General features: G+C 44.5%; 2 protein-coding genes across 3 annotated transcripts in view; one reads left to right on the top strand and one right to left on the bottom strand.

Annotated features, from left to right (window-relative positions):
- Positions 1-13605, top strand: part of ADCK5 (aarF domain containing kinase 5) — a 44683-nt gene extending 31078 nt beyond the window's left edge. For both annotated transcript variants that reach the window (XM_067467228.1, XM_067467229.1), the window contains 7 exons: positions 1107-1190; positions 1585-1666; positions 3355-3433; positions 5677-5768; positions 9603-9861; positions 12124-12240; positions 13383-13605. In XM_067467228.1, coding sequence (XP_067323329.1) covers positions 1107-1190; positions 1585-1666; positions 3355-3433; positions 5677-5768; positions 9603-9861; positions 12124-12240; positions 13383-13497 — 828 coding nt within the window. In that variant the 3' untranslated portion in view covers positions 13498-13605. The remainder of the gene's footprint in view (positions 1-1106; positions 1191-1584; positions 1667-3354; positions 3434-5676; positions 5769-9602; positions 9862-12123; positions 12241-13382) is intronic.
- A 2571-nt stretch (positions 13606-16176) lies between these two features.
- CPSF1 (cleavage and polyadenylation specific factor 1) overlaps positions 16177-25000 on the bottom strand; it is a 59556-nt gene continuing 50732 nt past the window's right edge. The window contains 9 exon segments of the mRNA XM_067467002.1: positions 16177-16370; positions 16643-16781; positions 18827-18956; positions 20582-20629; positions 20632-20736; positions 21706-21753; positions 23984-24010; positions 24013-24049; positions 24258-24434. Coding sequence (XP_067323103.1) covers positions 16323-16370; positions 16643-16781; positions 18827-18956; positions 20582-20629; positions 20632-20736; positions 21706-21753; positions 23984-24010; positions 24013-24049; positions 24258-24434 — 759 coding nt within the window. The 3' untranslated portion in view covers positions 16177-16322.

The following is a 25000-nucleotide window of genomic DNA, read 5'->3' as shown; positions in this document are numbered from 1 at the left end:
ACTTCCTGCAACACAGCTGGGAGGAGGAGGAGGAGGAGGAGGGCTCAGCAGCCGGAGCCGATCGGATGGCGCGCGCGCTCCTGCGCCCTCCTCCTCCTCGCGCCGCCCCTTCGCCCCGCCCGCCCCATTTACTGCTGGGGTGCTTGGGAGCGCCGGATTGGCTCCCAGGCACCAGCACTGCAGCACAGCAGCCTCCATCCCATTAACGAGCGGAGCTTCAGCTCGTAAAAAAAATGGGGCTGCTGCTTCGATATTTTCAAACCCTTCCGGGTTTGAAAATATGTTTTGATATCGCTTCGGATATGCAAAAAATAACGATTTAAATACGAAATAACGAATTAACGAAACGAAACCGACAGGCCTAATAGATATGTAGATATTTAGATAGATAGATATTTAGATGTGTAGATATGTATTTAGATAGATAGACAGAAAGATGGGTAGATAGATAGATATTATTATTATTATTATTATTATTATTATTATTATTATAGATATTTAGATATGTAGACAGATAGATATGTAGATAATTAGATAGATAGATATTTAGATGTGTAGATGGAGATAGATAAATAGGGAGATAGAATTCGTAGATAGATAGATATGTAGGTTAAAAGATAGATCAGTAGATAGGTAGGCAGACATATAGATGGATAGGGAGACAAATATGTAGGTAGATAGGCAGGTAGATAGATGTATGAAAGAATCCTGGAGTTGGGAGAGACCCCCAAGGGGCCATCCAGTTCAACCCCCTTCTGCCAAAAAGGAAGACACCATCTAATCCCTCCCAAACAGGCCGTCCAGCCTCTGCTTTAAATACACCAGTTGGTGTTTGAATGGATGCCCACCAACACATCCCAGGTGCTTTTGCCTATATTTGGAATTCAGGAACTGGTAAAGCCATCTCTGGGGATTCGTTGCCCAAGAAAATCCTCTGAAATCCACAGAGTTGCCATAAATCAATAAGTGACCTGAAGTTACAGGCACGTATTAATGTGCAGAAGATGGGAAAACAAATGAGATGAACTCAATCTCTTAACACTAGGAAGACAAAGGTGACTTGGATTTTTCTTTCTTTTATTTCTTTCTCTCTTTCTCTTCATTAGCGGGTCCTGACAGCCGACTTCTATGAAGGCTGCAAGATCAACGATGTGGAAGGGATCCAGATCCAAGGCCTGCAGCCCAAGGACGTGAGTGAAGGAAGTGTGTTTGTGTGTCCATCTACACTGCTATATAACTCAGATTGAAACTGCAGTATATGGTCACGTTTATATTATTGATCCAATTAGTAAATGACATTTATAACCCAGGAACAAAAATCAGAGTTTTAGATAGTGTGATCAATCTTTCTGGAGACATCTTGTCTCTCTCCATGCTCACAGGAGAAGAGCAAAAAAGAGGTCAAAAAGGCTTGCCATGCGGTCTGGAAACTTTGAATAAAAAGAGGCGTGTCCCTGAGAAGTATCAGACTAACAAAGAGGAGAGAAAAAGAGAATCAGACACAGAATTTCCTTGATGAGGACTCTAAACTTTAGCAGGATGTGGTTGAGTTCCAGCATTGCGTTCATCCTTTCTTTCTTTTAGGCAGCAGACAAGTTGATTCGAACCTTTGCGGAGCAGATCTTCCTCACAGGCTTCATCCATGCCGACCCCCACCCTGGAAACGGTAAGGAAGGAAGGAAGAAAGGAGAAGGAAGAAGGGAAAGACAGAAGGAAGGAGGAAGGGAAGGAAGGAAGGAGAGAGGGAAGGAATGAAAGAGAGAAGGAAGGAGGAGGGAAAGAAGGGATGAGTGAAGGAGAAGGGAAGGACGGAGTGGGAGGAAGTTGAGTAGGAAGGAAGGAAGGAATGAAGGAAAGGAAGGAGAAAGAAGACAAGAAGGGAGGAGAGAAGGAAGGAAGGAATGAAGGAAAGGAGGGAGGAGGGAAGAAGAGAAGGGAGGAAGGAATGGAGGAGAGAAGGAAAAGGGGAGGGGAGAGGGAAGAAGGAAGGGATTGAAGAAAAAGGAGAGAAGGAAGAAGGCAGGAGGAAAGAAGGGAGGGAAAGAAGGAGAAAAGGAAGAAAGGAGGGAAGGAGAGAGGGAGGGAGGGACGAAGGAAGGAAGGAGGGAAAGAAGGGAGGGAAGGAAAGGAGAAAAGGAAGGGAAGGAGAGAAGGAAGGAAAAAAGAAGGGAGGGAAGAAGGAAAGAAAGAGGGAAGAAAGAGAGAAGGAAGGAGGAAACAGGAAGGAAGGAAGGAGGGGAGAAGGAAGAAGGTAGGGAAGAAAAGAAAGGAGAGGAGGAAGAAGGGAAGGAAGGAGAGAGAGGGAGGGACGGGGGGAGGGAAAGAAGGGAGTTGAGAAGGAAGAAGGGAAGGAGAAAAGGAAGGGAAGGAGAAAAGGAAGGAGAGAAGGAAGAAGGAAAGGAAGAGGGAAGAAAGAGAAGGAAGTAGGAAACAGGAAGGAAGGAAGGAGGGGAGAAGGAAGAAGGTAGGGAAGAAAAGAGAGGAGGAAGAAGGGAAGGAAGAAGAAAGAAGGGAAGGAAGGAAGGAGAGAGAGGGAGGGACAAAGGAAGGAAGGGAGGGAGGAGGAGGGAAAGAAGGGAGTTGAGAAGGAAGAAGGGAGGGAAGGGAAGGAGAGAGGGAAGGAAAGAAGGAAGAAAAAAAGTAGGGAAGGAAGGAAAGAAAGGGAGAGAAGGAAGGAGGAAACAGGAAGGAAGGGAGGGGAGAAGGAAGAAGGTAGGGAAGAAAAGAAAGGAGAGAGGGAAGGAGAGGAGGAGGAAGGAAAGGAAGGAATGGAGAAGAAAGGAGGGAAGGGAGAAAGAAGGGAAGGAAGGAAGGAAGGAAGGAAGGAAGGAAGGAAGGAAGGAAGGAAGGAAGGAAGGAAGGAAGGAAGGAAGATGGGTAGGCAGGAAGGCAGGCAGGCCATCTGTTGGGAGAGTTTGAAGGAAGAAAATTGAATTAAAATTGCTATATTTTTTGAACTCGAGGAATCTCGAGCACCTCCAGTGAGATTTTGTTGTCAACTTCATGCTGGAAGTTGAGTACGGAGTTGCAATGGAGGAGATTCTTCGAGAGAAGTTGTATTTAATCAAATCCATAATTAATAGCATTTGGGAAGTTCAACCTGCAAATGGGGAGTGTCAAATGTCACAAGAATTTGCACCTAAGCCAAAGTGGATGGAGTGCAGATATGGCCCTCACTTCCATTTATGCATTCATCTCAGGGTGTCTTGGCTGAGGTGCAATTCAGCAGAACAGGAAGACGATACATGAGCTTGATAGCTGACCAGCATTTGGCTGAAAGAGGAGAAAAGCCAGTTGTGCTTTGAATTGATGTTATTATTATGTATTATTAGTATTTTGTCCTTTCTTTTCCAGTCCTGGTGCAAAAGGGTCCGGACGGGAAGGCGCAGCTCATCCTCCTCGATCACGGCCTCTACGAATTCCTGCACGAGAGGTAAGAGCAAAGAGGGCCCAATACATCTGCAGAAGTGGGGGGTCATATAAGGTCAGCGGCTCCTGACCTTTGGCCCTTCTAGGTGTTTGTTTGGGACTTCCCAGAATTCCTGACCTCAAGCAGTGACTAAATGTCCTCTGGGGGTCCCTTTCAACTAGATGACCTCCCTTCTTCCTTCTCACATTTGCATTCTTTTGACCTGTGAGGTTGGCAGGAGCTAGGGCTAACAGCGGGAGCTCACCCCATCCCGCGGATTCGAACTGCCGACCTTCAGGTCAGGGTTTAACTCATTGTGCCACCGTGGCCACAAAACTTTGTAATTTTCCTTAATGGAAATATGCCATTTTTAACCTTTCAATGTGCAGTCTGCAAAAACAAAGTTAAGTAAACTTTTCCCACGTTTTTATGATAGAACCAATTAGGAAATGACATAGATAATCCTGGAACAAAAATAGTATTACTTATTATTCTTATTATTATTATTATTATTATGCCTCTCCTTTCTGGGGTTGCTTTAACCTCTGGTTTGCTAATCAAGCTGAATTACTGTGTTCCGAAACAATGCATGTCTAAACAATACATCATGATATGTTGGGAAGCTCTGCGCTGGCCCTTTAAGAAGGACCCATAATGATGCATTTATAAGGGCATTTATATTTTTGGGAACAAAAATATAATAATAATAATTATTATTATTATTATTATTATTATTATTATTATTATTATTATGTTATGTATTGCCTGCCTCCCCTTTCTGGGGTTGCTTTAACCTTTGGTTTACTAATCAAGCTGAATTACTGTGTCACGAAATGATGCATGTTGGGAAGCTCTGCGCTGGCCCTTTAAGAAGGACCCATAATGATGCATTTATAAGGGCATTTATAACTCAGGAAAAATATTGTATTATTATTATTATTATTATTTATTGCCTGCCTCTCCTTTCTGGGGTTGCTTTAACCTATGGTTTGCTAATCACGCTGAATTACTGTGTTGCAAAACGATGCATGTCTAAACAATACATCACGATATGTTTAGGAAGCTCTGCGCTGGCCCTTTAAGAAAGACCCATAATGATGCATTTATAAGGGCATTTATAACTCAGGAAAAATATTGTATTATTATTATTATTATGTATTGCCTGCCTCTCCTTTCTGGGGTTGCTTTAACCTATGGTTTGCTAATCAAGCTGAATTACTGTGTTGCAAAACGATGCATGTCTAAACAATGCATCATGATAAGTTTAGGAAGCTCTGCCCTGGCCCTTTAAGAAGGACCCATAATGATGCATTTATTTCTGGGGTTGCTTTAACCTATGGTGTGCTAATCAAGCTGAATTACTGTGTCGTGAAATGATGCATGCCTGAACAATACATCATATGTTTAGGAAACTCTGCGCTGGCCCTTTAAGAAGGACCCATAAGGATGCATTCATAAGGGCATTTATAACTCAGGAACTATTATTATTATTATTATTATTATGTTTTGCCTGCCTCTCCTTTCTGGGGTTGCTTTCACCTATGGTTTGCTAATCAAGCTGAATTACTGTGTTGCAAAACGATGCATGTCTAAACAATGCATCATGATACGTTGGGAAGCTCTGCGCTGGCCCTTTAAGAAGGACCCATAAGGATGCATTTATAAGGGCATTTATAACTCAAGAAAAATATTGTATTATTATTATTATTATTATTATTATTATTATTATTATGTATTGCCTGCCTCTCCTTTCTGGGGTTGCTTTCACCTATGGTGTGCTAATCAAGCTGAATTACTGTGTCGTGAAATGATGCATGTCTAAACAATACATCATGATATGTTTAGGAAACTCTGCACTGGCCCTTTAAGAAGGACCCATAATGATGCATTTATTTCTGGGGTTGCTTTAACCTATGGTGTGCTAATCAAGCTGAATTACTGTGTCGCAAGACGATGCATGTCTAAACAATACATCATGATATGTTTAGGAAGCTCTGCGCTGGCCCTTTAAGAAGGACCCATAATGATGCATTCATAAGGGCATTTATAACTCAGGAACAAAATTATTATTATTATTATTATTATTATTATTATTATTATTATTATTATTATGTATTGCCTGCCTCTCCTTTCTTGGGTTGCTTTAACCTATGGTTTGCTAATCAAGCTGAATTACTGTGTTGCAAAATGATGCATGTCTAAATAATGCATCGACACTGGCCCTTTAAGAAGGACCTATAATGATGCCCTTGTGTTTTTTCTTGCAGGGAACGGGAAGCCCTTTGCAAGCTTTGGAGGGCCATCATCCTCCGGGACAATGTCAAGATGGAGCATTACTCCAAGCAACTGGGAGTGAAAGGTGGGTGCAGTGGAGCCTTTGGGGTGCCAGAATAAGTCAATTTATATGGCTGTGCATATAAACAAAAATTGAAAAATGTTCTGTTCCTGGTTTGAAAGTATTATTTCCTGTTATATTGTGTGGTCTTTACTTTGAAAGTAGTTGTTCTACTCCAGAAACTTTGTTTTTTGTGGCACAAACTACGTTGAATTGGTTGAAAAACGATTGCAAAACGTGCTGAAGCAAGTTGTCCCTCCTTCCCACAAGAACTAAGTTTTGGCAGTTTAATAAGCTTTTCCTGTGTTTTTTTATGAGAGAACTAATTAAGAAACGACATTTATAACCCAGGAACAAAAATCACGTAATATAATTTTATTATCCCACTATGTATGGGTATAAATGGGAGGCTGTTTTTTGTTTTTGTGTTTTTGCAAAATAATTGTTATTGCAATGCAGGCTTCATTATGCTTTTGTCGTGACCCACAGAACACAGAATGTCTTAAACAGCAGTTGAGGTGCAAAATAGTAGTATTTTAATGCAAAACAAACTAAATGAGGCACTTTAAAAGTCAGTGCAAACAGTTCAAAGAATGTTTTCAAACAGGAACACAAAATGCTAGATAAGCAGGCTTGAATTGCAGCCAAGAAATAACAAGAGATACGATGAACTAGGAGCAGAATACAAAACAAACAGTCTTTAAGGGTTGCAAGGCATGGAGCAAAATCCGGTAGGCAAACGCGTAGTCAGTCAGTTCCAAGGGTCAAGAAGCCAGATGTACACTCACGAGCGAAGGTTCCAAGGTCCGGAGCACGGCAGGGAAAACAGGATACTGGGAATCCAAAACAAGATTAGGCAGAGAACAACATGAAACAACACTTTGTCGTCTGCAAAGGAATAGGTCCCAGAGTGCTCATTTTATTCACTATCAGAAGAATGAGATTCATTGCTTGCATCTGATTCTGCTCCCGCAGCTGAAGCATCTAAACCACGCCAAGCCTGCCACCTTTGCTCTAGTGCCTGATCCTGCCAATCAGTACTCTCATTCCCATTATCCCTAAAACCTTCAAAATCATCACTTCATGTTGCTTGATTGCAAATGTCTCTAATGTTCTGAACCAGAGTCCAGTCTACAGCCTCCTCCATCTCATCCTCACTATCACTGGAGTTATCTGCTGTGTCTCTAAGCCTCTTAGACATAGTGTCACTCTCACTGCCAGAATCACTAGTCACTCTCTTCACTCCCCTGTAATCTGCTTCCATAGCCTCCTCTGGCCTGAATCCTGCAAAGTCTTCTTCATCACTAGAAGCCAGAAAGATGTCACGAATGCGTTTCTCCTCTGTTTCTGCATCACTCCTCTGTTTCTGCATCACTCCTTCTTCTTCTCCTACTACTAGTAGTAGGTATGGTGTCAGAATGCTGACTCACAACAGCTTTTCACAGCTTTCTTATTTAGTTCCATGGTGTCATTTTTCCTGCTTTGTTGTTCATTCGTTCAGTCGTCTCCGACTCTTCGTGACCTCATGGACCAGCCTACGCCAGAGCTCCCTGTCGGCCGTTACCACCCCCAGCTCCCTCAAGGTCCGTCCAGTCACTTCAAGGATGCCATCCATCCATCTTGCTATTGATAGGTTTAAATGGGAGGCAGATTTTTTATTTTTATTTATTTTTTTGTAAAATAATTTGTATTGCAACGCAGGCTTCGTTGTGCATTTCATAGCTTTCCATTGCTCATTAACCTACAATGAGGTGGGTTAAGGGAACAAACCCAGAGGGTAAATCTCCCTAATGTCCCCAAGGGTTAGAAGGCATGATCATCAAGTTTGCAGACGGGACCAAATTGGGAGGGAGAGCCAAGACTCCAGAGGACAGGAGCAGGATTCAAAACGATCTTGACGGATTAGAGAGATGATTCGCCAAAACTAACAAAATGAAGTTCAACAGGGACAAATGCAAGATACTCCACTTTGGCAGGAAAAAAAAGGAAATGCAAAGAGACAGAATGGGGAACAATGATGCCTGGCTTGACAGCAGGATGTGGGGAAAAGATCTTGGAGTCCTCGTGGGGAGGAAGTGAACAGGAGCCAGGAATGTCATGCAGCAGCTTAAAAAGCCAATGGGATTTTGGCCTGCATCAAGAGGAGCCTAGTGCCCTGATCCAGGGAAGTCATGCTGCCCATACTCTGTTCTATTCTATCTTGATCAGACCACATCTGGAATATAGTGTCCCATTCTGGGCACCACAATTAAAGGGAGATGTTGGCTCTAAGCTGGAATGTGTCCAGAGGAGGGGGACTCAAATGATCAAGGGTCTGCAAAACAAGCCCTATGAGGAGCGGCTTAAAGAGCCGGGCATGTTTAGCACGAAGAAGAGAAGGATGAGAGGAGACACGATGAGGGCCATGTATAAATACGCGAGAGGAAGTCCTAGAGAGGAGGGAGCAAGCTTCCTTTCTGCTTCCCTGGAGACTAGGACGCAATGGAGCCATGGCTTCAAACTACAAGAAAGAAGATTCCATCTGAACATGAGGAAGAATTTCCTGACTATGAGAGCCGTTCAGCAATGGAACTCTCTGCCCTGGGAGTGTAGTGGAGGCTCCTTCTTTGGAGGCTTTGATGCAGAGGCTGGGTGGCCATCTGTTTGGGGTGATTTGAATGCAATATTCCTGCTTCTTGGCAGAATGGGGTTGGACTGGATGGCCCATGAGGTCTCTTCCAACTCTTTGATTCTATGATTCTATCTCAAAGCTCCCTGCTTGAGTAGTGATGGCACGATCATCAGCATAGATGAAACTCTGTCCCTTCTGGCAGTGGCTGGTCATGTGTGTAGATGTTGAACATGGATGGAGCCAGCACGCTCCCGAGGCAGGCTGTTCTTCTGTTTCCGCCATCTGCTTCTCTGGCCCTGGAACTCAACAAAAAAGCTCCTGTTTTGTAGCAGGTTTCCTATGAGGCAGGTGAGGTGGTCGTCCTTTGTGATATTATACATTTTTCTCTGGAGGAGGCGGTGGTTCACCGTCTCATAGGCTGCTGACAAGTCTATGAAGACAGCTCCTGTGATCTGCTGCCTTTCAAAGCCATCTTCTATGTGCTGAGTCAGGTTCAACACTTGCGATGTGCAGCTTCTGCCTTTTCTGAAGCCAGCTTGCTGTGGAATATTGTTTTAAAAGTATGGTATAAACTAATATAATAATAATAATAATAATAATAATAATAGTAGTAGTAGTAGTAGTAATAGTAGTAATGCACTTAATATGTCTTCCCATATTATTATTATGGTTGTTACCTGATGCTTTTTTTCTCTCTGAAAAGGGACTCAGATGTCAAGTAATACGACAACAATAAGAATAATGCCCTTGATATGCCTTCCCATATTGTTGTTGTTACTTGTATCCTGCTTTCTCTCTCTAAAAAGGGATTCAGAAGTGGCTCACCATCAAACCAATGCAATTAAAACCTTCACATCATAGAGTAATAAATATGCAAACATTAAAATGGAATTACACATGAAAAGAATTACAAAAATAAGCACTTTTAAAGCCCTGAAAACCAATTAAAAACCTTCCCAAAAGCTTACATTTCAGTTCGCTGATGGTCTTCTAATATTACCAAACTTTGTCCCTTTCTGTAGTCAAAGGGCGCATCTTCACTGGAGAATGAATTCAGTTTCGCACCACTTTAACTGCCGTAGCTCAGTGCTATGAATACATGGGAATTATAGTTTGCAGAGAAGGCTAACAAGCTTGCAAAGCTACAGATCCCAGAATTCCATCACTTCGAGGAATTGAAGTTAAAGTGGTGTCAAACCACAGTAGCTCCGCCGTGTAGACGTGCCCAATTTCTCTTTCCCTCCCAGGCGAGGACTACTTCCTCTTCTGCGAGATCCTGCTGCAGCGGCCCATCAACATGGCGGAGCTGGCGCTGTCCAACGTCCTGACGCGGGAGGAGGCGGCCTACATGCAGGACATGGCCAAGAACCGCTTTGACCGCATCATGCGCGTCCTCAAGGACCTCCCCCGCTCCATGCTGCTCGTCTTCCGCAACATCAACACAGTGCGGGGCATCAATGTGGCCCTGGGGACCCCCGTGGACCGCTACTACCTCATGGCCAAGAGGTGGGTGGGGGGGGGGGACTGGGGCACGGAGGGAGAGGGCTTCTCATGGGGAGACCCCCAGGACCCTGCCCCTCTTCCTCCCCTTCCTTCCTTCCTTCCTTCCTTTCTCCCTCATTTCTTCCTTCTTTTCCTCTCCTTCCCTCGTTCCTTCCTTCCCTCCCTCTTTCCCTTTCCTTCCTTTTTCATTCCTTCCCTCCCTCCTTCCTTTCCTACCTCTTTCCCTTTCCTTCCTTTCCCCATCCCTTCCTTTTTCCTTCTCTCCCTTTCTTCCTTTTCCCTCTCTCCCTTTCCTTTTCCTTCCTTTCTTTTCTCCCTCCCTCATTCCTTTCCCCCCTCTTTCCCTTTCTTTCTTTCCTTCTTTTTTCCCCTCCCTCATTCTTTTCTTCCTTTTCCTTTCTTCCCTCTTTCCCTCCCTCCCTCCCTCCCCTCCCTCCCTCTTATTCCCTCCTTTGTTCTTCCTTTCTTCCCTCTCTTTCCCTTTCCTTCCTTCCTTTCTCCCTCCCTTCCCTTTTTCCTTCCTTTTTTTCTTCCTTCCCCCCTCCCCTCCTTCCCTTTTTCCTTCCTTTGTTCCTCCCTTCCATTCCTCCCTTTCCCTTTCCTTTTCTCCATCCCTCATTCTTTTCTTCCTTTTCCTTTCTTCCCTTCCCCTTTCTCCCTCCCCTTTCCTTCCTTCCTTCCTTCCTTCCTTTCCTTCCTCCTTCCCTCCCTCCCTCCCTCCCTTATTCCTTCTTTTTTTCTTCCTTTCTTCCCTCTCTTTCCCTTTCCTTCCTTCCTTTCTCCCTCCCTTCCCTTTTTCCTTCCTTTTTTTCTTCCTTCCCCCTCCCCTCCTTTCCTTCTTCCTTTTTTCCTTCCTTCCTTCCTTCCCTTCCTCCCTCTTTCCCTTTCCTTTTCTCCCTCCCTCATTCTTTTCTTCCTTTTCCTTCCCTCTTTCTCTTTCCATACATTTCCTTCCTTCTCTTTCTCTTTCCATCCTTTCCTTCCTCCCCTTCCTTCCTTCTCCCCTCCCTCTCATTCCTTCCTTTCTCCATCCCTCCCTCCTTTCCCTCTCCCTCCTTTCCCTCTATCGCTATAAATAGATGACATAGCAGATGTAGCTATAGATATATAGAAATATAGACGATATAGCAGATATATAGATACAGCTATAGATAGAAAAAAGACAGAAAATATAGATAGAGCTAATGATACAAGATATAGATAGAGCTATAGATAAATAAGATTTATAGATATAGCTATAGATAGAAATATATAGATATATATAGTATATATATATATAGCTACAAATAGAAATGTAGATAGAGCTACAAATAGAAGATATAGCGATAGATGATATAGAATATATATATAGACTAGCTGTACCCGCCACGCGTTGCTGTGGCCAACCTTCCCTCCCTTTTTCTCTCCTTTTTTCCTATCTTTCCTTCCCTCCCTCTTTCATTCCTTCCCTCTTTTTCTTTCTTTTTCCTTCCCTTCTTCTTTCTTCCTTCTCTACATGTTTCTTTTCTCACCTCTTTTGCTCTTTGGTTCCACCCTTCCTTGTCTCTTTCCTTCCTTCCCTCCCTCTTTCTCTCTTTCGTTCCTTCTCTCCTTTCTCCCCTCTTTCACTTTTTTATTTAATTCTCTCTTTCCTTCCTTCTCTCCTTCCCTCCTTTTCCCTCTTTCTCTCCCTCCTTCCTTCTCTACCCTTCTTTCTTTTCTTCCTTCTCTCCTTCCCTCCTTCTTTCTCTTCTCTCCCTCTTTCTCTCCTTCCTTCCTTCTCCTCTTCTTTCTTTCCTTCTTTATCTCCTTCCCTCCTTCTCTCCTTCCCTCCTTCTCTACCCTTTTCTTTCCTTCTCTCCTTCCCTCTTTCTCTCCCTCCCGGGGACTTGCGGCGGGGCGCCATTGCGCATGCTCAGTTGTTTTGTCTAATTGTGAGTGTGTTTTAATGTTGTTTAGAATTTTGAATCGATTTGTGCATACCTTGTGGGTTGAGGTATGTGCATGGTAAATTTGGTAAATTTTAGTCGGTTTTTTTTTGTGTTTTGCTGTCCCGTTGGACGCCCTTTCTCTTTTTATATATATAGATGATATAGCGGATATAGCTATAGATAGATAAGATATAGCAGATATATAGATATAGTAATAGATAGCTATAGATAGATGGCGCCTCTGCTGAAGGGGGATCGTGCCCAGGGTGTGTGTGTGTGTGTGTGTGTGTGCTTCCTGGCTCCCCCCTTGTTCCTTGGCATTGACCCTGGCCACCTTTCCTCCCTCCCTCCACAGCGCAGTCCGGTGCTGGAGCCATACGGTCACCCAAAGGTCCAGAGGCATCGGCAGCAGCTTCCTCGTCCGCTGGATCCGGGCCGCCTGGGACGGCTTCCTCTTTGAGTTTACACTCAGGTAAATGGCACTGGGGGGTTATTTATGCAAGAATCATAGAAACCCCCCCCCTACAGTGGGATCCCAAAGGTCATCCAGTCCTACCCTCTTCCGCCCGAGCCCTCCGGACAGATGGCCACCTGGCCTCTGTTTCGAACCTTCAGAGAGAAGACTCCACTGGACTCTTTTAAGATCTCTTTCAGGAGCAGTTTTGGCCTCCGACCTGTGTTTACTGTATTTTAATCTTGATTCTGTGTATTTTAATATACGTATTCATAGAATCCTAGAGTTGGAAGAGACCCTGAAGATAAGTAAAAGCAGCAAAGTAAAAAAAAAACCACTTTAGGGGAATAGGTAAATCCAATTAGGTAAGAAGATAAGCAGGAACAAAATAGTCTAAGATATGGTTCAGCAAAGTTAAAAAACAAAGTCCAGACTTCTCTAATAAAATACAAAGAAACAAGAAAGGCATGAATAGATAATCACAAGAGACAAAGAGTCAAGCCGATAAACCAGAAATCCTTAAACATGAATCTTCCAGGCAAGGCTTCCAAGAGCAGGATTCTAAAACGATGCTTCATCTGACTATATTTCCCATGCTTGGAACTTTATATCCCCCTCGTTAAGACATTCCAAGCACTCAGAAATCGGTTTCGTTTTCGCTGAATGCCTCTCATCCTTATCTGTCAAAGCCTGGCAGAACGCCGAAGGCCTTGGTCAAGCTGTCTGTTTTGGCTAATTTCCACCCGTCTATCTATAGTCCCCCCATTAGAATCATAGAATCAACGAGTTGGAAGAGACCTCCTGGGCCATCCAGTCCAACCCCATTCTGCCAAGAAGCAGGAATGTTGCATTCAAATCACCCCTGACAGATGGCCACCCAGTCTATGTTTAAAGGCCTCCAAAGAAGGAGCCTCCACCACACTCCGGGGCAGAGAGTTCCACGTGCTTCAGGGTGTGATGCAAAAACAAAGTTCTGGCAGCTTAATGAACTTTCCCCATTTTTATAATAGAACCAATTAGGAAATTATATATATATATATAAAACTCAGGAACAAAAATGCAACTGTAGTTAACGGGGTTGGGCTGGATGACCTTTGGGGGCCCCTTTCATTTAAGATTCTGCACTGACCAATGCTGACCACTTGCTCCTTCCTGGCCAGGGTCCAAGTGACCTCTGTGAAGCTGACTACCTCTTTCCTGCGTTTCCTGGTGTTTGTCGGCTTCCTGAAAAACACCGAAGAGCAAGACCAGATCTATGAGTTTTTGCAAGCCTAAGAAGGGGCTTCCGAGCCTGGACCGACTCTCGACTGCGCCGATCCATGAACTGGGAAACACAATATTATTATTATTTTTTAATCAATAAAGTCCTATTGTGACTCGTGACCAAGCCTGATTTCCTTTGATAGGAGACTGCCAATGAATCTCGGATGCCAAAATGTCAAAATCATCTCTGAGGAGGTGTTGATGCATGGGTTGGCCGTGAGTCCACAAGACTCTTGAAGAGACATAAGGACACAAGTTATGCCTTGGTCTCTTTTCCCTAAATGTTGCAAGTAAGACCCTCCAGAGCATAGGGAAAGGTGTCTTTTGGGGACTGTCCCTCCCAGAATCCCCCAACTGGGGATACTGGGAGTGGAAGTACATAAAGGAAAACCCAGGCCCAGCCTTTAATTATAGACTATGGTTGCCTGGGATGGCACAGAGGGAGGCCCTGGGCATGACCCCCCATCAGCAGATGCCATCTATCTATCTATCTATCTATCTATCTATCTATCTATCTATCTATCTATCTATCTATCTATCTATCTATCTATCCATCTATCCATCCATCCATCCATCCATCCATCCATCCATCCATCCATCCATCCATCCATCCATCTATCCATCTATCCATCTGTGCAGAAGTTATTAATACTTTGCATGTTTTAAACTGTATATATATGTGTTTGGGTTAGCTACAGTAACACTGGAGCAGTGAAGAGTAGAGTGGGAGAGTGAAGTGTGAAGCAAAGAATTGTGGCTTTGGGAAGCCTGAATAGCTACTGGAGGTTTCTCAGTCTAAGGAGGCTGAAAGGAGAAACATAGCCAGTTTTCTTTAGTCAAGGGAAAGGCTAAAGGATAAGCTTGTTAATTTATTTGATCAAGGAAAGATCAAATAGGGAAGATATTCCTGTACTGAAACATTGTTTAGTAATAAGAGCTTTACCTCAGTGAGATACTGTGTCACCTGGAAGAGTGAAATGTTTAACTAACCAAGTATTATTCAAAGTTCTATAGATTAAGTTACAACTTGTAACCACACGCTTTGTACTCAATAAACCAGTTATCTTTTGTTGGAGACAGTCTCATCTCCATCCATTCTGCGTCTGTATTGCCATATCACATAGTAATACCTCATATCTCGCGTTGGTGGCAGTTACCATAGATTACATATAACAATTGGCCTCCACTATACCAGTTGGTGGCAGAATTCAGAGAAATAAACAATAAATCTCCCTCTACTCTCCTGTCACACGGCATCAGTGTGTGCTTTCTCTCCACTCTGATCACCTCCTCGCACATCTATCTATCTATCTATCTATCTATCTATCTATCTATCTATCTATCTATATCTATCTGTCCGTCCGTCCGTCCATCCATCCATCCATCCATCCTTCCATCCGTTTATTTTCCGAGCCCGATTTAAGATGCAGGTGCTTACCTACAAAGCCCTAAACGGTTTGGGACCATCCTACCTGCGTGACCGCATCTTCTCACAGGAGAAGAGCCTCTGGGTGCGTGCGCCCTGGCATTGGCAAGCGCGCGGGGGAAAGAGGGCTGGGAGCACATGCCCAAGGCCGATGGAGCACGGCCCGGGGATGTGTGCTCCCAGGACCTGTTCCCCGCGCACTTGCCAATGGCGAGGTGCATCCAGGGGAGCAAAGAAGGCTCCCCGGATGGTCTTGGCCATGTGGGGAGCCTTGCAGTCGCCCCTTGCTCTTTCCGAGCCCGGCAGGGGTGAGAGGCGAGTGGAGAAGGCGCCCCAGATGGCCCTGGCCGTGTGGGGATCCTTGCGCTTGCCCCTCTCCCCTTCCGGTAAAGGTGTGCGCTTTCTCCCGCGCACACCTTTACCTCCAAGCTCCTCCTCCTGACTCCCTGTGGGAAGAGGGGGAGGATCCAACCAGGAACGTCTGGCTGTTTGGCTCGCACAGGAGCCGACAACCATTTTGGAGAGACAGAGGGGGCGAGGCCAACTGAGGTGGCTTCGCGACCCCCGGAAAATGGTCCAGCGACCCCCTTGGTGGTCGCGACCCCCAGGTTGAGAACCACTGTTCCAGAGGATCACAGATCTGAAAGGGATCCCAAGGGATTTCTAGTCCGACCCCAAATAATAAAGGGATCCACTGCTAAGACCCTCCTTGGTTGAAAACTCCCCATCCATCCATCCATCTATCCATCTATCTATCTATCCATCTATCCTTCCTTCCTTCCTTCCTTCCTTCCTTCCTTCCTTCCTTCCTTCCATCCATCCATCCATCCATCCTTCCATCCTTCTGGGAGTGGAAGTACATCAAGGAAAACCCAGGCCCAGTCTTTAATTGTAGACTATGGTTGCCTGGGATGGCACGGAGAGAGGCCCTGGGCATGATCCCCATCAGCAGGGACGCCATCCATCTATCTATCTATCTATCTATCTATCTATCTATCTATCTATCTATCTATCTATCTATCTATCTATCTATCTATCTATCTATCCATCCATCCATCCATCCATCCATCCATCCATCCATCCTATCCATCCATCCTATCCATCCATCCTATCCTTCCTTCCTTCCTTCCATCCATCCATCTATCCATCCTTCCATCCATCCATCCATCCATCTATCCATCCCAAGGAGGCCAAGTCATTGCTTTCCTGGCAAGACACACACAAAACACCATCCCTTGTGGGTCGTTCCACAAAACAATCAAGTTCAGTCATTGGAAAAATTGTTTTTTTTTTTACAAACGTTTGCCACTTTTATAGAAAAAAGGAAAACACTAACAGGAACAAATAGATAAAGAGCCATGTCGGAAAGACTTTACAAAGAGTAACGAAGCGGAGGGTCCGGGAGGGACACTTAGAAGTGAGCCGTGACGCGGTCGATCTCCAGCAAATCTTCCAGGATCTATGAAGGAGACAACAAAGGAGACAATAAGGATATTTATCTGGGAACAAGGCAAGACTCTAACCCAGGCCTGGGCCAACTTGGGCCCTCCCTCCAGGTGTTTTGGACTTCAACTCCCACAATTCCTAACAGCCGATAGGCTGTTAGGAATTGTGGGAGTTGAAGTCCAAAACACCTGGAGGGAGGGCCCAAGTTGGCCCAGGCCTGAGTTGGAACTCCAGGAGCCATCCAGTCCCACCCACCCACTCCTTCCCCGCGCAGTGTCCACTCACAATATCCGGGGTGGTGCCAATCTTCTTGGCCAGCTCGCTTCGCTCCATGGTGCTCAGGTACAGGTAGCGGTTCAACAGTTCTCCATCCAGGATGTTGCGCACCGCGTTTTGCAAGATGCGCCGGTCCATGTGCAGCATCCTGTTAGCAAGAAGGGAGAAGAGGGGTGGAGAATCAGGATTTCGACCTTTCCCATGGTGTCTCTGCCCCATCTAAATAAAGCTTGGGGAAAAGATCTTGCCTCCTTTGCAGCTGAGAGAAGACCAGGGAATAGATAATGCAGACAATATGGAACTTACGAAGAGGGCACATCTGGAGAACAAGCCCTATGAGGAGCGGCTTAAGGAGCTGGGCATGTTTAGCCTGAAGAAGAGAAGGCTGAGAGGGGATATGATAGCCATGTATAAGTACCTGAGAGGAAGCCACAGGGTGGAGGGAGCAAGCTTGTTTTCTGCTTCCCTGGAGACTAGGATGTGGAACAATGGCTTCAAACTACAAGAGAGGAGATTCCACCTGAACATGAGGAAGAACTTCCTGACTGTGAGAGCCGTTCAGCAGTGGAACTCTCTGCCCCGGAGTGTGGTGGAGGCTCCTTCTTTGGAAGCTTTTAAACAGGGGATGGATGGCCATCTTTCAGGGGTGCTTTGAATGCAATATTCCTGCTTCTTGGCAGAATGGGGTTGGACTAGATGGCCCAGGAGTCTCTTCCAACTCTTTGATTCTATGATTCTGCTTATTACACTACGTAACATATTTTTTGTTCTTGGGTTATAAGTGCCATTTCCTAATTGGTCCTATCATAAAAACATGGGAAAAGTTTATTAAACTCCACGAACCTGGTTGCGGGAGGGGGGGACCTTCTGCAAAACATTTGGCTCTAGTTTTTCATATCTCATTGAGTCTCGACCAATTCGACACAGTTTGTCGCACGCACAAAAATGAAGTTTCTGGAGTAGAACTATGAGGGGTGTTCATTAAAGATTTCCTCTGACCCACTTCTATTTCTCACAGGGCACTGAAACTGCAGGTGTAATGATATAAGTCTCTCTAGGTTACGTGCCAAATTCCAACTCTGAACTGAGAACAGTCTTGATGTCACAGATGCTGAAGTGGAGTGAGTGTTAGGAATCAGCCTGTGTTTGTGTTTCAGGATCATGATGTGGGAAATTATGAGGGAAATGAAGTTCAACAGGGACAAATGCAAGATACTCCACTTTGGTAGAAAAAATGAAATGCAAAGATACAGAATGGGGGACAATGCCTGGCTCGAGAGCAGTACGTGTGAAAAAGATCTTGGAGTCCTCGTGGACAACAAGTTAAACATGAGCCAGGAATGTGATGTGGCGGCAAAAAAGGCCAATGGGATTTTGGCCTGCATCAATAGGAGCATAGTGTCTAGATCTAGGGAAGTCCTGCTCCCCATGCTCTATTCTGCTTTGGTTAGACCACATCTGGAATATTGTGTCCAATTCTGGGCACCACAATTCAAGAGAGATATTGACAAGCTGGAATGTGTCCAGAGGAGGGCGACTAAAATGATCAAGGGTCTGGAGAACAAGCCCTATGAGGAGCGGCTTAGGGAACTGGGCATGTTTAGCCTGAAGAAGAGAAGGCTGAGAGGAGATATGATAGCCATGTATAAATATGTGAGAGGAAGCCACAGGGAGGAGGAGGGAGCAAGCTTGTTTTCTGCTTCCTTGGAGACTAGGACGCGGAACAATGGCTTCAAACTACAAGAGAGGAGATTCCATCTGAACATTAGGAAGAACTTCCTGACTGTGAGAGCCATTCATCAGTGGAACTCTGTGCCCCGGAGTGTGGTGGAGGCTCCTTCTTTGGAAGCTTTTAAGCAGAGGCTGGATGGCCATTTGTCAGGGGTGATTTGAATGCAATATTCCTGCTTCTTGGCAGAATGGGGTTGGACTGGATGGCCCATGAGGTCTCTTCCAACTCTTTGATTCTATGATTCTATGATGAGATAAATAATGGTGTTGAGGCAGAGGTACAAGATGGTTTGGTCAATGATTTTTATGCAGACAATGACAGAGAGACCCCAGAGCAAAGGACAGTTTCTCATGAGAATATCCCTGCTGGGCCTAGCAATGATGGTTCACTCCCTCTCTGTTGACAAAGCCTGGAAAAGATTGGAATGGTGATAAATGCTCCAGACCTGCCGCTCAACATACCTAAATGCGCGAGGGTTGAGCCCCGCGTGGTGCGGCAGCATCGTGGTCAGCGCATTCTGGAGCATCAGCAGCCGCCGGTAGGTCTTCTCCTGCATTGGGAGCAACAGCCCGACCCCACCATCCAGAGTGGCTGGGAAAGAAAGAAAGGAAAGCAGCCTCATTAGATTGGATCCCACCATTTAAACAAGGGGGGACCAAACTGGTTCCTTTGGCTGCAGGAGAAGCTACTTGAGAGTAGAATCTGCAGTTGCCTGGAAGTTCAGTAGACACTCTTTCTCTGGAAGTTTTCAATCAGAGGTTGGATGTATTGTCGAAGGCTTTCATGGCCGGAATAACTGGGTTGTTGTAGGGTTTTTTTGGACTGTACGGTCATGCTCTAGAAGCATTCTCTCCTGACATTTTGCCTACATCACAATCTCTGAGGATGCCTGTCATAGATGCAAGCGAAACGTCAGGAGAGAATGCTTCTAAAACATGGCCATACAGCCCAAAACACCTACGACAATCCAGAGGTTGGATGGCCATCTGTCAGGAGGGCTTTGGTTGTGACACAATGGGAGTGGACTGGACAATCATCATCATTGTCATCTATATAAATAAAATGTGTAACGTTCATTTGTGGGATTAACATAACTCAAAAACCACTGGATGAATTGACACCAAATTTTGGACACAATACACCTATCAGGCCAACGAGTGACCATTGGTCATAAAACCTTGAAAAACACAGCAGAAGAGACTTAAAAACCCAAAAAAAACCCCATTTCAATGCACGCACAAAACCACATATATACACAGACACACAGACATGCACATATACACACACATATGCATATATACACACACAAAACAAATATACACAGAAAGTGGAAAGGAAAGAAGAAGGAAAGAAGGAGGGAGAGAAAGAGGGAAAGAAGGAGAGAAGGAAGGAAAGAAAGAAAGGTAGAGAAAGAAGGAAGGAGAGAAGGAAATAAAAAAGTGAAAGAAGGAGGGAAAGAGAGGACGAAGGAGAGAAAGAGGGAGGGAGGGAGGGAGGGAGGGAGGGAGGGAGGGAGGGGAGGGAGGGAGGGAAGGAAGGAAGGAAGGAAGGAAGGAAGGAAGGAAGGAAGGAAGGAAGGAAGGAAGGAAGGAAGGAAGGACGGAAGGAAGGAAGGACGGACGGAAGGCGACAAGGAAGGATGGAACCAAAGAGCAAAGGAAGGGAGGAAAGAAACAGAGAAGGAAGGAAGAAGAAGGAAAAGGAAAAGAGGGAAGGAAGGAAGGAAAGAGGGAGGGAAGGAATGAGGGAAAAGGGGAGGGAAGGTTGGCCACAACAACGCGTGGCGGGTACAGCTAGTTATTTAAAGCCCACCCAGGAGGACTCAGAGAGTTTTGCAAACAAAAAGTGGCAAATATTCAATCCCATACTAAAAATAAACAGAGAAATGAAATCAAAACAGGAAGTAAAACAACATCAATATAAACTTAATATAACTAGCCAATCAGAATGGTCCAGCCTTTCTGTGTTCTCAAACAATATTCTGTGTCCAGGTTGGTTCATTAGGTGCTCTGCTATGGCTGACTTCTCTGACTGAATTAGTCTGCAACCACCACATCAGAGAAGCCACTGAAATCTAAAGTTTGCCTATGTCTGGTATATTCCAACACAACGTAAGTCAGGACCAGGTTGCAACTCAGCTTTCCTGACTTCCCTTGTTGCACCAACACCTTGCTTTCACCCTCGCTGCTGTTTCCCCTTCTCCTTCCCCCATTTACCGAACCAGGTGATGTGCTTGTTCTCCCACGCGCTGGATTTCTTGGTGGGCCTTCCATGGCCCCTCGGCACGGCGTCCGCCAGAAGGCGTTGACGTGGGCGCCCACGTGGAAATCCGCCCGGCGGAGGAGCCGCATCCCGCCAAAGCTCTCCTTCGCTGGAAAAAGGAACCAAGAAACAGATGTTCTCATTCTATTATTAGTTTATTTACAGCCCTAACAGACCAATGAGTGTCCATCACCCCTAAAATTACAAAAAAACAACAACAAAAAATCCCACCAGAACGGACTTAAAAATCCCAAAAATACACCATATATATATATGGGTGTATATATGTGTGCGCATATGTGTGTGTGAAGATGTATATATATATGTGTGTTTATATGTGTAAATGTATATTGTGTATATATATATATATATATATTTTTTGTCGTGTCAGGAGCGACCTGAGAAACTGCAAGTCGCTCCTGTTGTGAGAGAATTGGCCATCTGCAAGGACGTTGCCCAGGGGACGCCCGGATTGTGTATATGTGTGATTGTCTATATGCATATTTGTGTTTATATATGTGTGCATGTGTATATTTGTGTGTGCATGTGTATATGTATATGTGTGTATGTAGATGTATGTGTGTGTATATATATGTGTGCTTGGGCATATATATATATATATATATATATATATATACACACACACACACACACACACAATGTGTATGTATGTATGCATGTGTATATGTGCATGAGTGTGTGTGTATATAGATATATATATATGGATATATATATATATAATATAATATACACGCAAACACACACATATACACAATATATTATATTATGAGTAAATACATTTTTGCCTCATTCCTGCCATTTTACCTCCTGTAAAGAATGGAGTATTCCTCCTATTATCATTATTATTATTATTACTCTACTGACACAAAAGCACAGTATGTCACAACAAAAAAGATCTATATAGTGGATTTCATATCAAAAAATCACAAGTCGAACACTTCCCAAGGGTCTAGGACTGTGTGATGTATATTATTATTATTATTATTATTATTATTATTATTATTATTATTATTATTATTATCTCAAATGCCCCGGAGAAGGATTCGATGGTTCTCACCTTCCGGCAGGTACATGTAGACCAGGAGGTTCCGGTCCCTGTCGGACACTGCAAAAAAAGGAAACACGGTTGGCATGCATCTCTCTCATCTCGTGGTCTGACCATAGCAGAACTGCAAGACTCATATGTCAGAATAAGATGACATACACATCCTCTAATTTGCACATGTCTGCTGCAGATGGTGTTGATGATGGTATCATCATTGCCATGATCACCATGCTTATTGTGAAGAACCCTTACCTTTAGCAGCCAGAATGCGGGCCTAGCGAAGCCCTGGTGGCCATTTTAGATTAGGGAAACAGGGAGACGCCATGTTAGGTCAGGTTTTCTTGGGGGGGGGGGGCTGTCCTAGTCCGATAAGCAAAGAGTAGATGGCCAGGATTGGTTAGGACTAAGGGGTAGAGCCTAACATTCAAATAGAGAAAAAAGTGTACTTTTTGAATTTGAGGCTTGAGTTTTGGCAGCTAGGCCAATGTTGTTTGGCTAGATTCCAGAAAGTGGGAATTTGGTTTGGAATTATCATCAGAGATTAGTTTCCTGAGATAATCTCCTGTTTGTTAACTCTAGATTTAAACCCAGTACCCATCTAAGAATTGTACATCAAACGTAACCAAAAGCTTTTGTGCCATTAACTTACAGAAACCATTACGCATTTGTACCAGAAGAGTTTAAGCCTGTTAAATAAACGTTTTATTATAGTTAACACTATACAACAGCCTGTGTGTGAACGTCATTGATATTTTAAAACCCTCTGAAAAAAATAAACACTATAGCAGTGGTTCTCAACCTGTGGGTCCCCAGATGTTTTTGGCCTTCAACTCCCAGAAATCCTGGCTGGGAATTCTGGGAGTTGTAGGCCAAGAACATCTGGGGACCCCAGGATGAGAACCACTGCACTATAGTAACACAGAAGGGTGTTACTAAGTATCCTCTCCACACATAATCCAGCCTAAATACTAAGCAATAAGGTGGCAGCGTACCCAATTGAAGAAGCTTTTTAAAAAAACCCTCTCAGTTCAGACGTCATTCAAATACATCTACACACAGTTATATCTTTCCCTGTTTTATCATTTCCTCCGATGATATCCCTTATAATAGCTGGTAGCTTGTGAGATTCACTATTTCAGAATTCCCTGTTCTTTTCCCTGCTAAACGAAGCTCCTTAGTGAGAGACGTTCGTTATACTCATCTTATTCATATCCTCCTTTTTCCCTACGCAACACAAATAGCCCTTCGGTTCTACAAGCCTGTCTGAACAACAATTGCTTATTTATTCCAGCAAATAGAAGGATAGCAAGAGGTTGGAGACATTCTAATCCAGGCATGGGCAAACTTTGGCCTTCCCTCCAGGTGTTTTGGACTTCAACTCCCACAATTCGGCTGTTAGGAATTGTGGGAATTGAAGTCCCAAAACACCTGGAGGGAAGGCCAAAGTTTTCCCAAGCTTGTTCTAGTCTTTCTAGAAGCAGAAATGCAAAGTCTTGGGCAGCCACTGAGAAGGCCTGCCTCATGTAGGATCGGGTTATGGCGCAGCTGGTAGGAGTCAGCTGCATTAAAATCACTACTGGCCGAGAAGCCAGCGTGGGTCAGAGTGAGTTTCCAGCCATTTGTCTAGCTTGCTGTTGTCCTTTGCAGCTGAAAGACAGTTTATATATTATTTATTTACGACATTTATATCCCGCCCTCTCACCCCGAAGGGGACTCAGGGTGGCTTATATGAATTATTATTCCATGCCCAAACTACAACATTAAAAGCAATTAAGCCACAATTTAAAACAACATTAAACAACATATGCAAACATTATACTATTGTGCATAGATCCAAAGCCAGAGAATCAAATAATCATATTCATCAATCCAGGTCAATTCCAACTGTATTTCACAGGTAATTATGCTTGCTCCCAATTGAAAACATCCTCTTAATATTTTCATCAAATTTTCACACATTTAGATAAATTTTAAGTCCCTGTTTCAAGGAGTAATCCAACAATACTTGGAGTCTCTTGGAGTTGCATCTGTCAAGTGGGAAATTTAGGTACCGCTTATGCGGGGGAGGCTAATTTAACTACTTTACAATGCCATAAAACTCTCCAGCAGCGTGGAAAAGAATGAGGAAGTACCCCATCGATGTCACAAGTGGATGGTGAATCGACAGCTCCCCCAGTGGCCAGAATTCAAAAGTCATACCTCATGAAGCTGGAAAGTGAAATAGCCTATGTGAGTCTGTCTATATATGTTGTGTGTTATGACATTGAATGTTTGCCATGTATATACGCACCCAGGAATCCCAGCTGGGAATTGTCCACATGAAGTCCACGCAGTACACTTCTAAAGGCTTGGCATCCTGGAGAGGAGAGAGAGAGAGAGATAGGGGGTCAAAGATGGTGCTGTTGTCATGGGTGGAATGAAACTGTATGATTGAGGTCAGGGCTAAAGGCCTATTAAGGTTTAACCTACTGCGTCCCCTGGGCATTCATGACCGGGGACAAGGTCAAGGGACCCCCTCCCAAATCCCCCTCCCCAAAAAGTAAAGCTCCGTAGCAGCTCCGCACCCGGCTGACGAGGGACAGGGTCTTGCTCTCCTCCTGGTAGCGCAGCAACGAGATGCTCTTCATGACGTCGGCGGCCAGGATGAAGTTCTTGACGCTGATCATCTGGTGGATGTAGAGCTGCGTGTCGATGAGGGCCATCCCGGTCAGGTCGTTGTCCTTCAGGCTCCAAAGGAAGATCTGGATGAGAACAGAGAAGAAGGCGGCTCAGGTAGAATCATAGAATCAAAGAGTTGGAAGAGACCTCCTGGGCCATCCAGCTCCAACCCCTTTCTGCCAAGAAGCAGGAATATTGCATTCAAATCGCCCCTGACAGATGGCCATCCAGCCCCTGTTTAAAAGCTTCCAAAGAAGGAGCCTCCACCACACTCCGGGGCAGAGAGTTCCACTGCTGAACGGCTCTCACAGTCAGGAAGTTCTTCTCATGTTCAGATGGAATCTCTCTCTTGTAGTTTGAAGCCATTGTTCCGCATCCTAGTCTCCAAGGAAGCAGAAAACAAGCTTGCTCCCTCCTCCCTGTGGCTTCCTCTCACATATTTATACATGGTCCTCATCATATCTCCTCTCAGCCTTCTCTTCTTCAGGCTAACATGCCCAGCTCCTTAGCCGCTCCTCATAGGGCTTGTTGTCCAGACCCTTGATTATTTTAGTTGCCCTCCTCTGGACACATTCCAGCTTGTCAATATCTCTCTTGAATTGTGGTGCCCAGAATTGGACACATATTCCAGGTGTGGTCTAACCAAAGA

This window comes from Anolis sagrei, chromosome 4, assembly GCF_037176765.1.
Source record: "Anolis sagrei isolate rAnoSag1 chromosome 4, rAnoSag1.mat, whole genome shotgun sequence".
NCBI lineage: Eukaryota > Metazoa > Chordata > Lepidosauria > Squamata > Dactyloidae > Anolis > Anolis sagrei.
The sequence above is the reverse complement of the archived record's forward strand: the minus strand, read 5'-3'. Positions and strand labels throughout refer to the sequence as shown.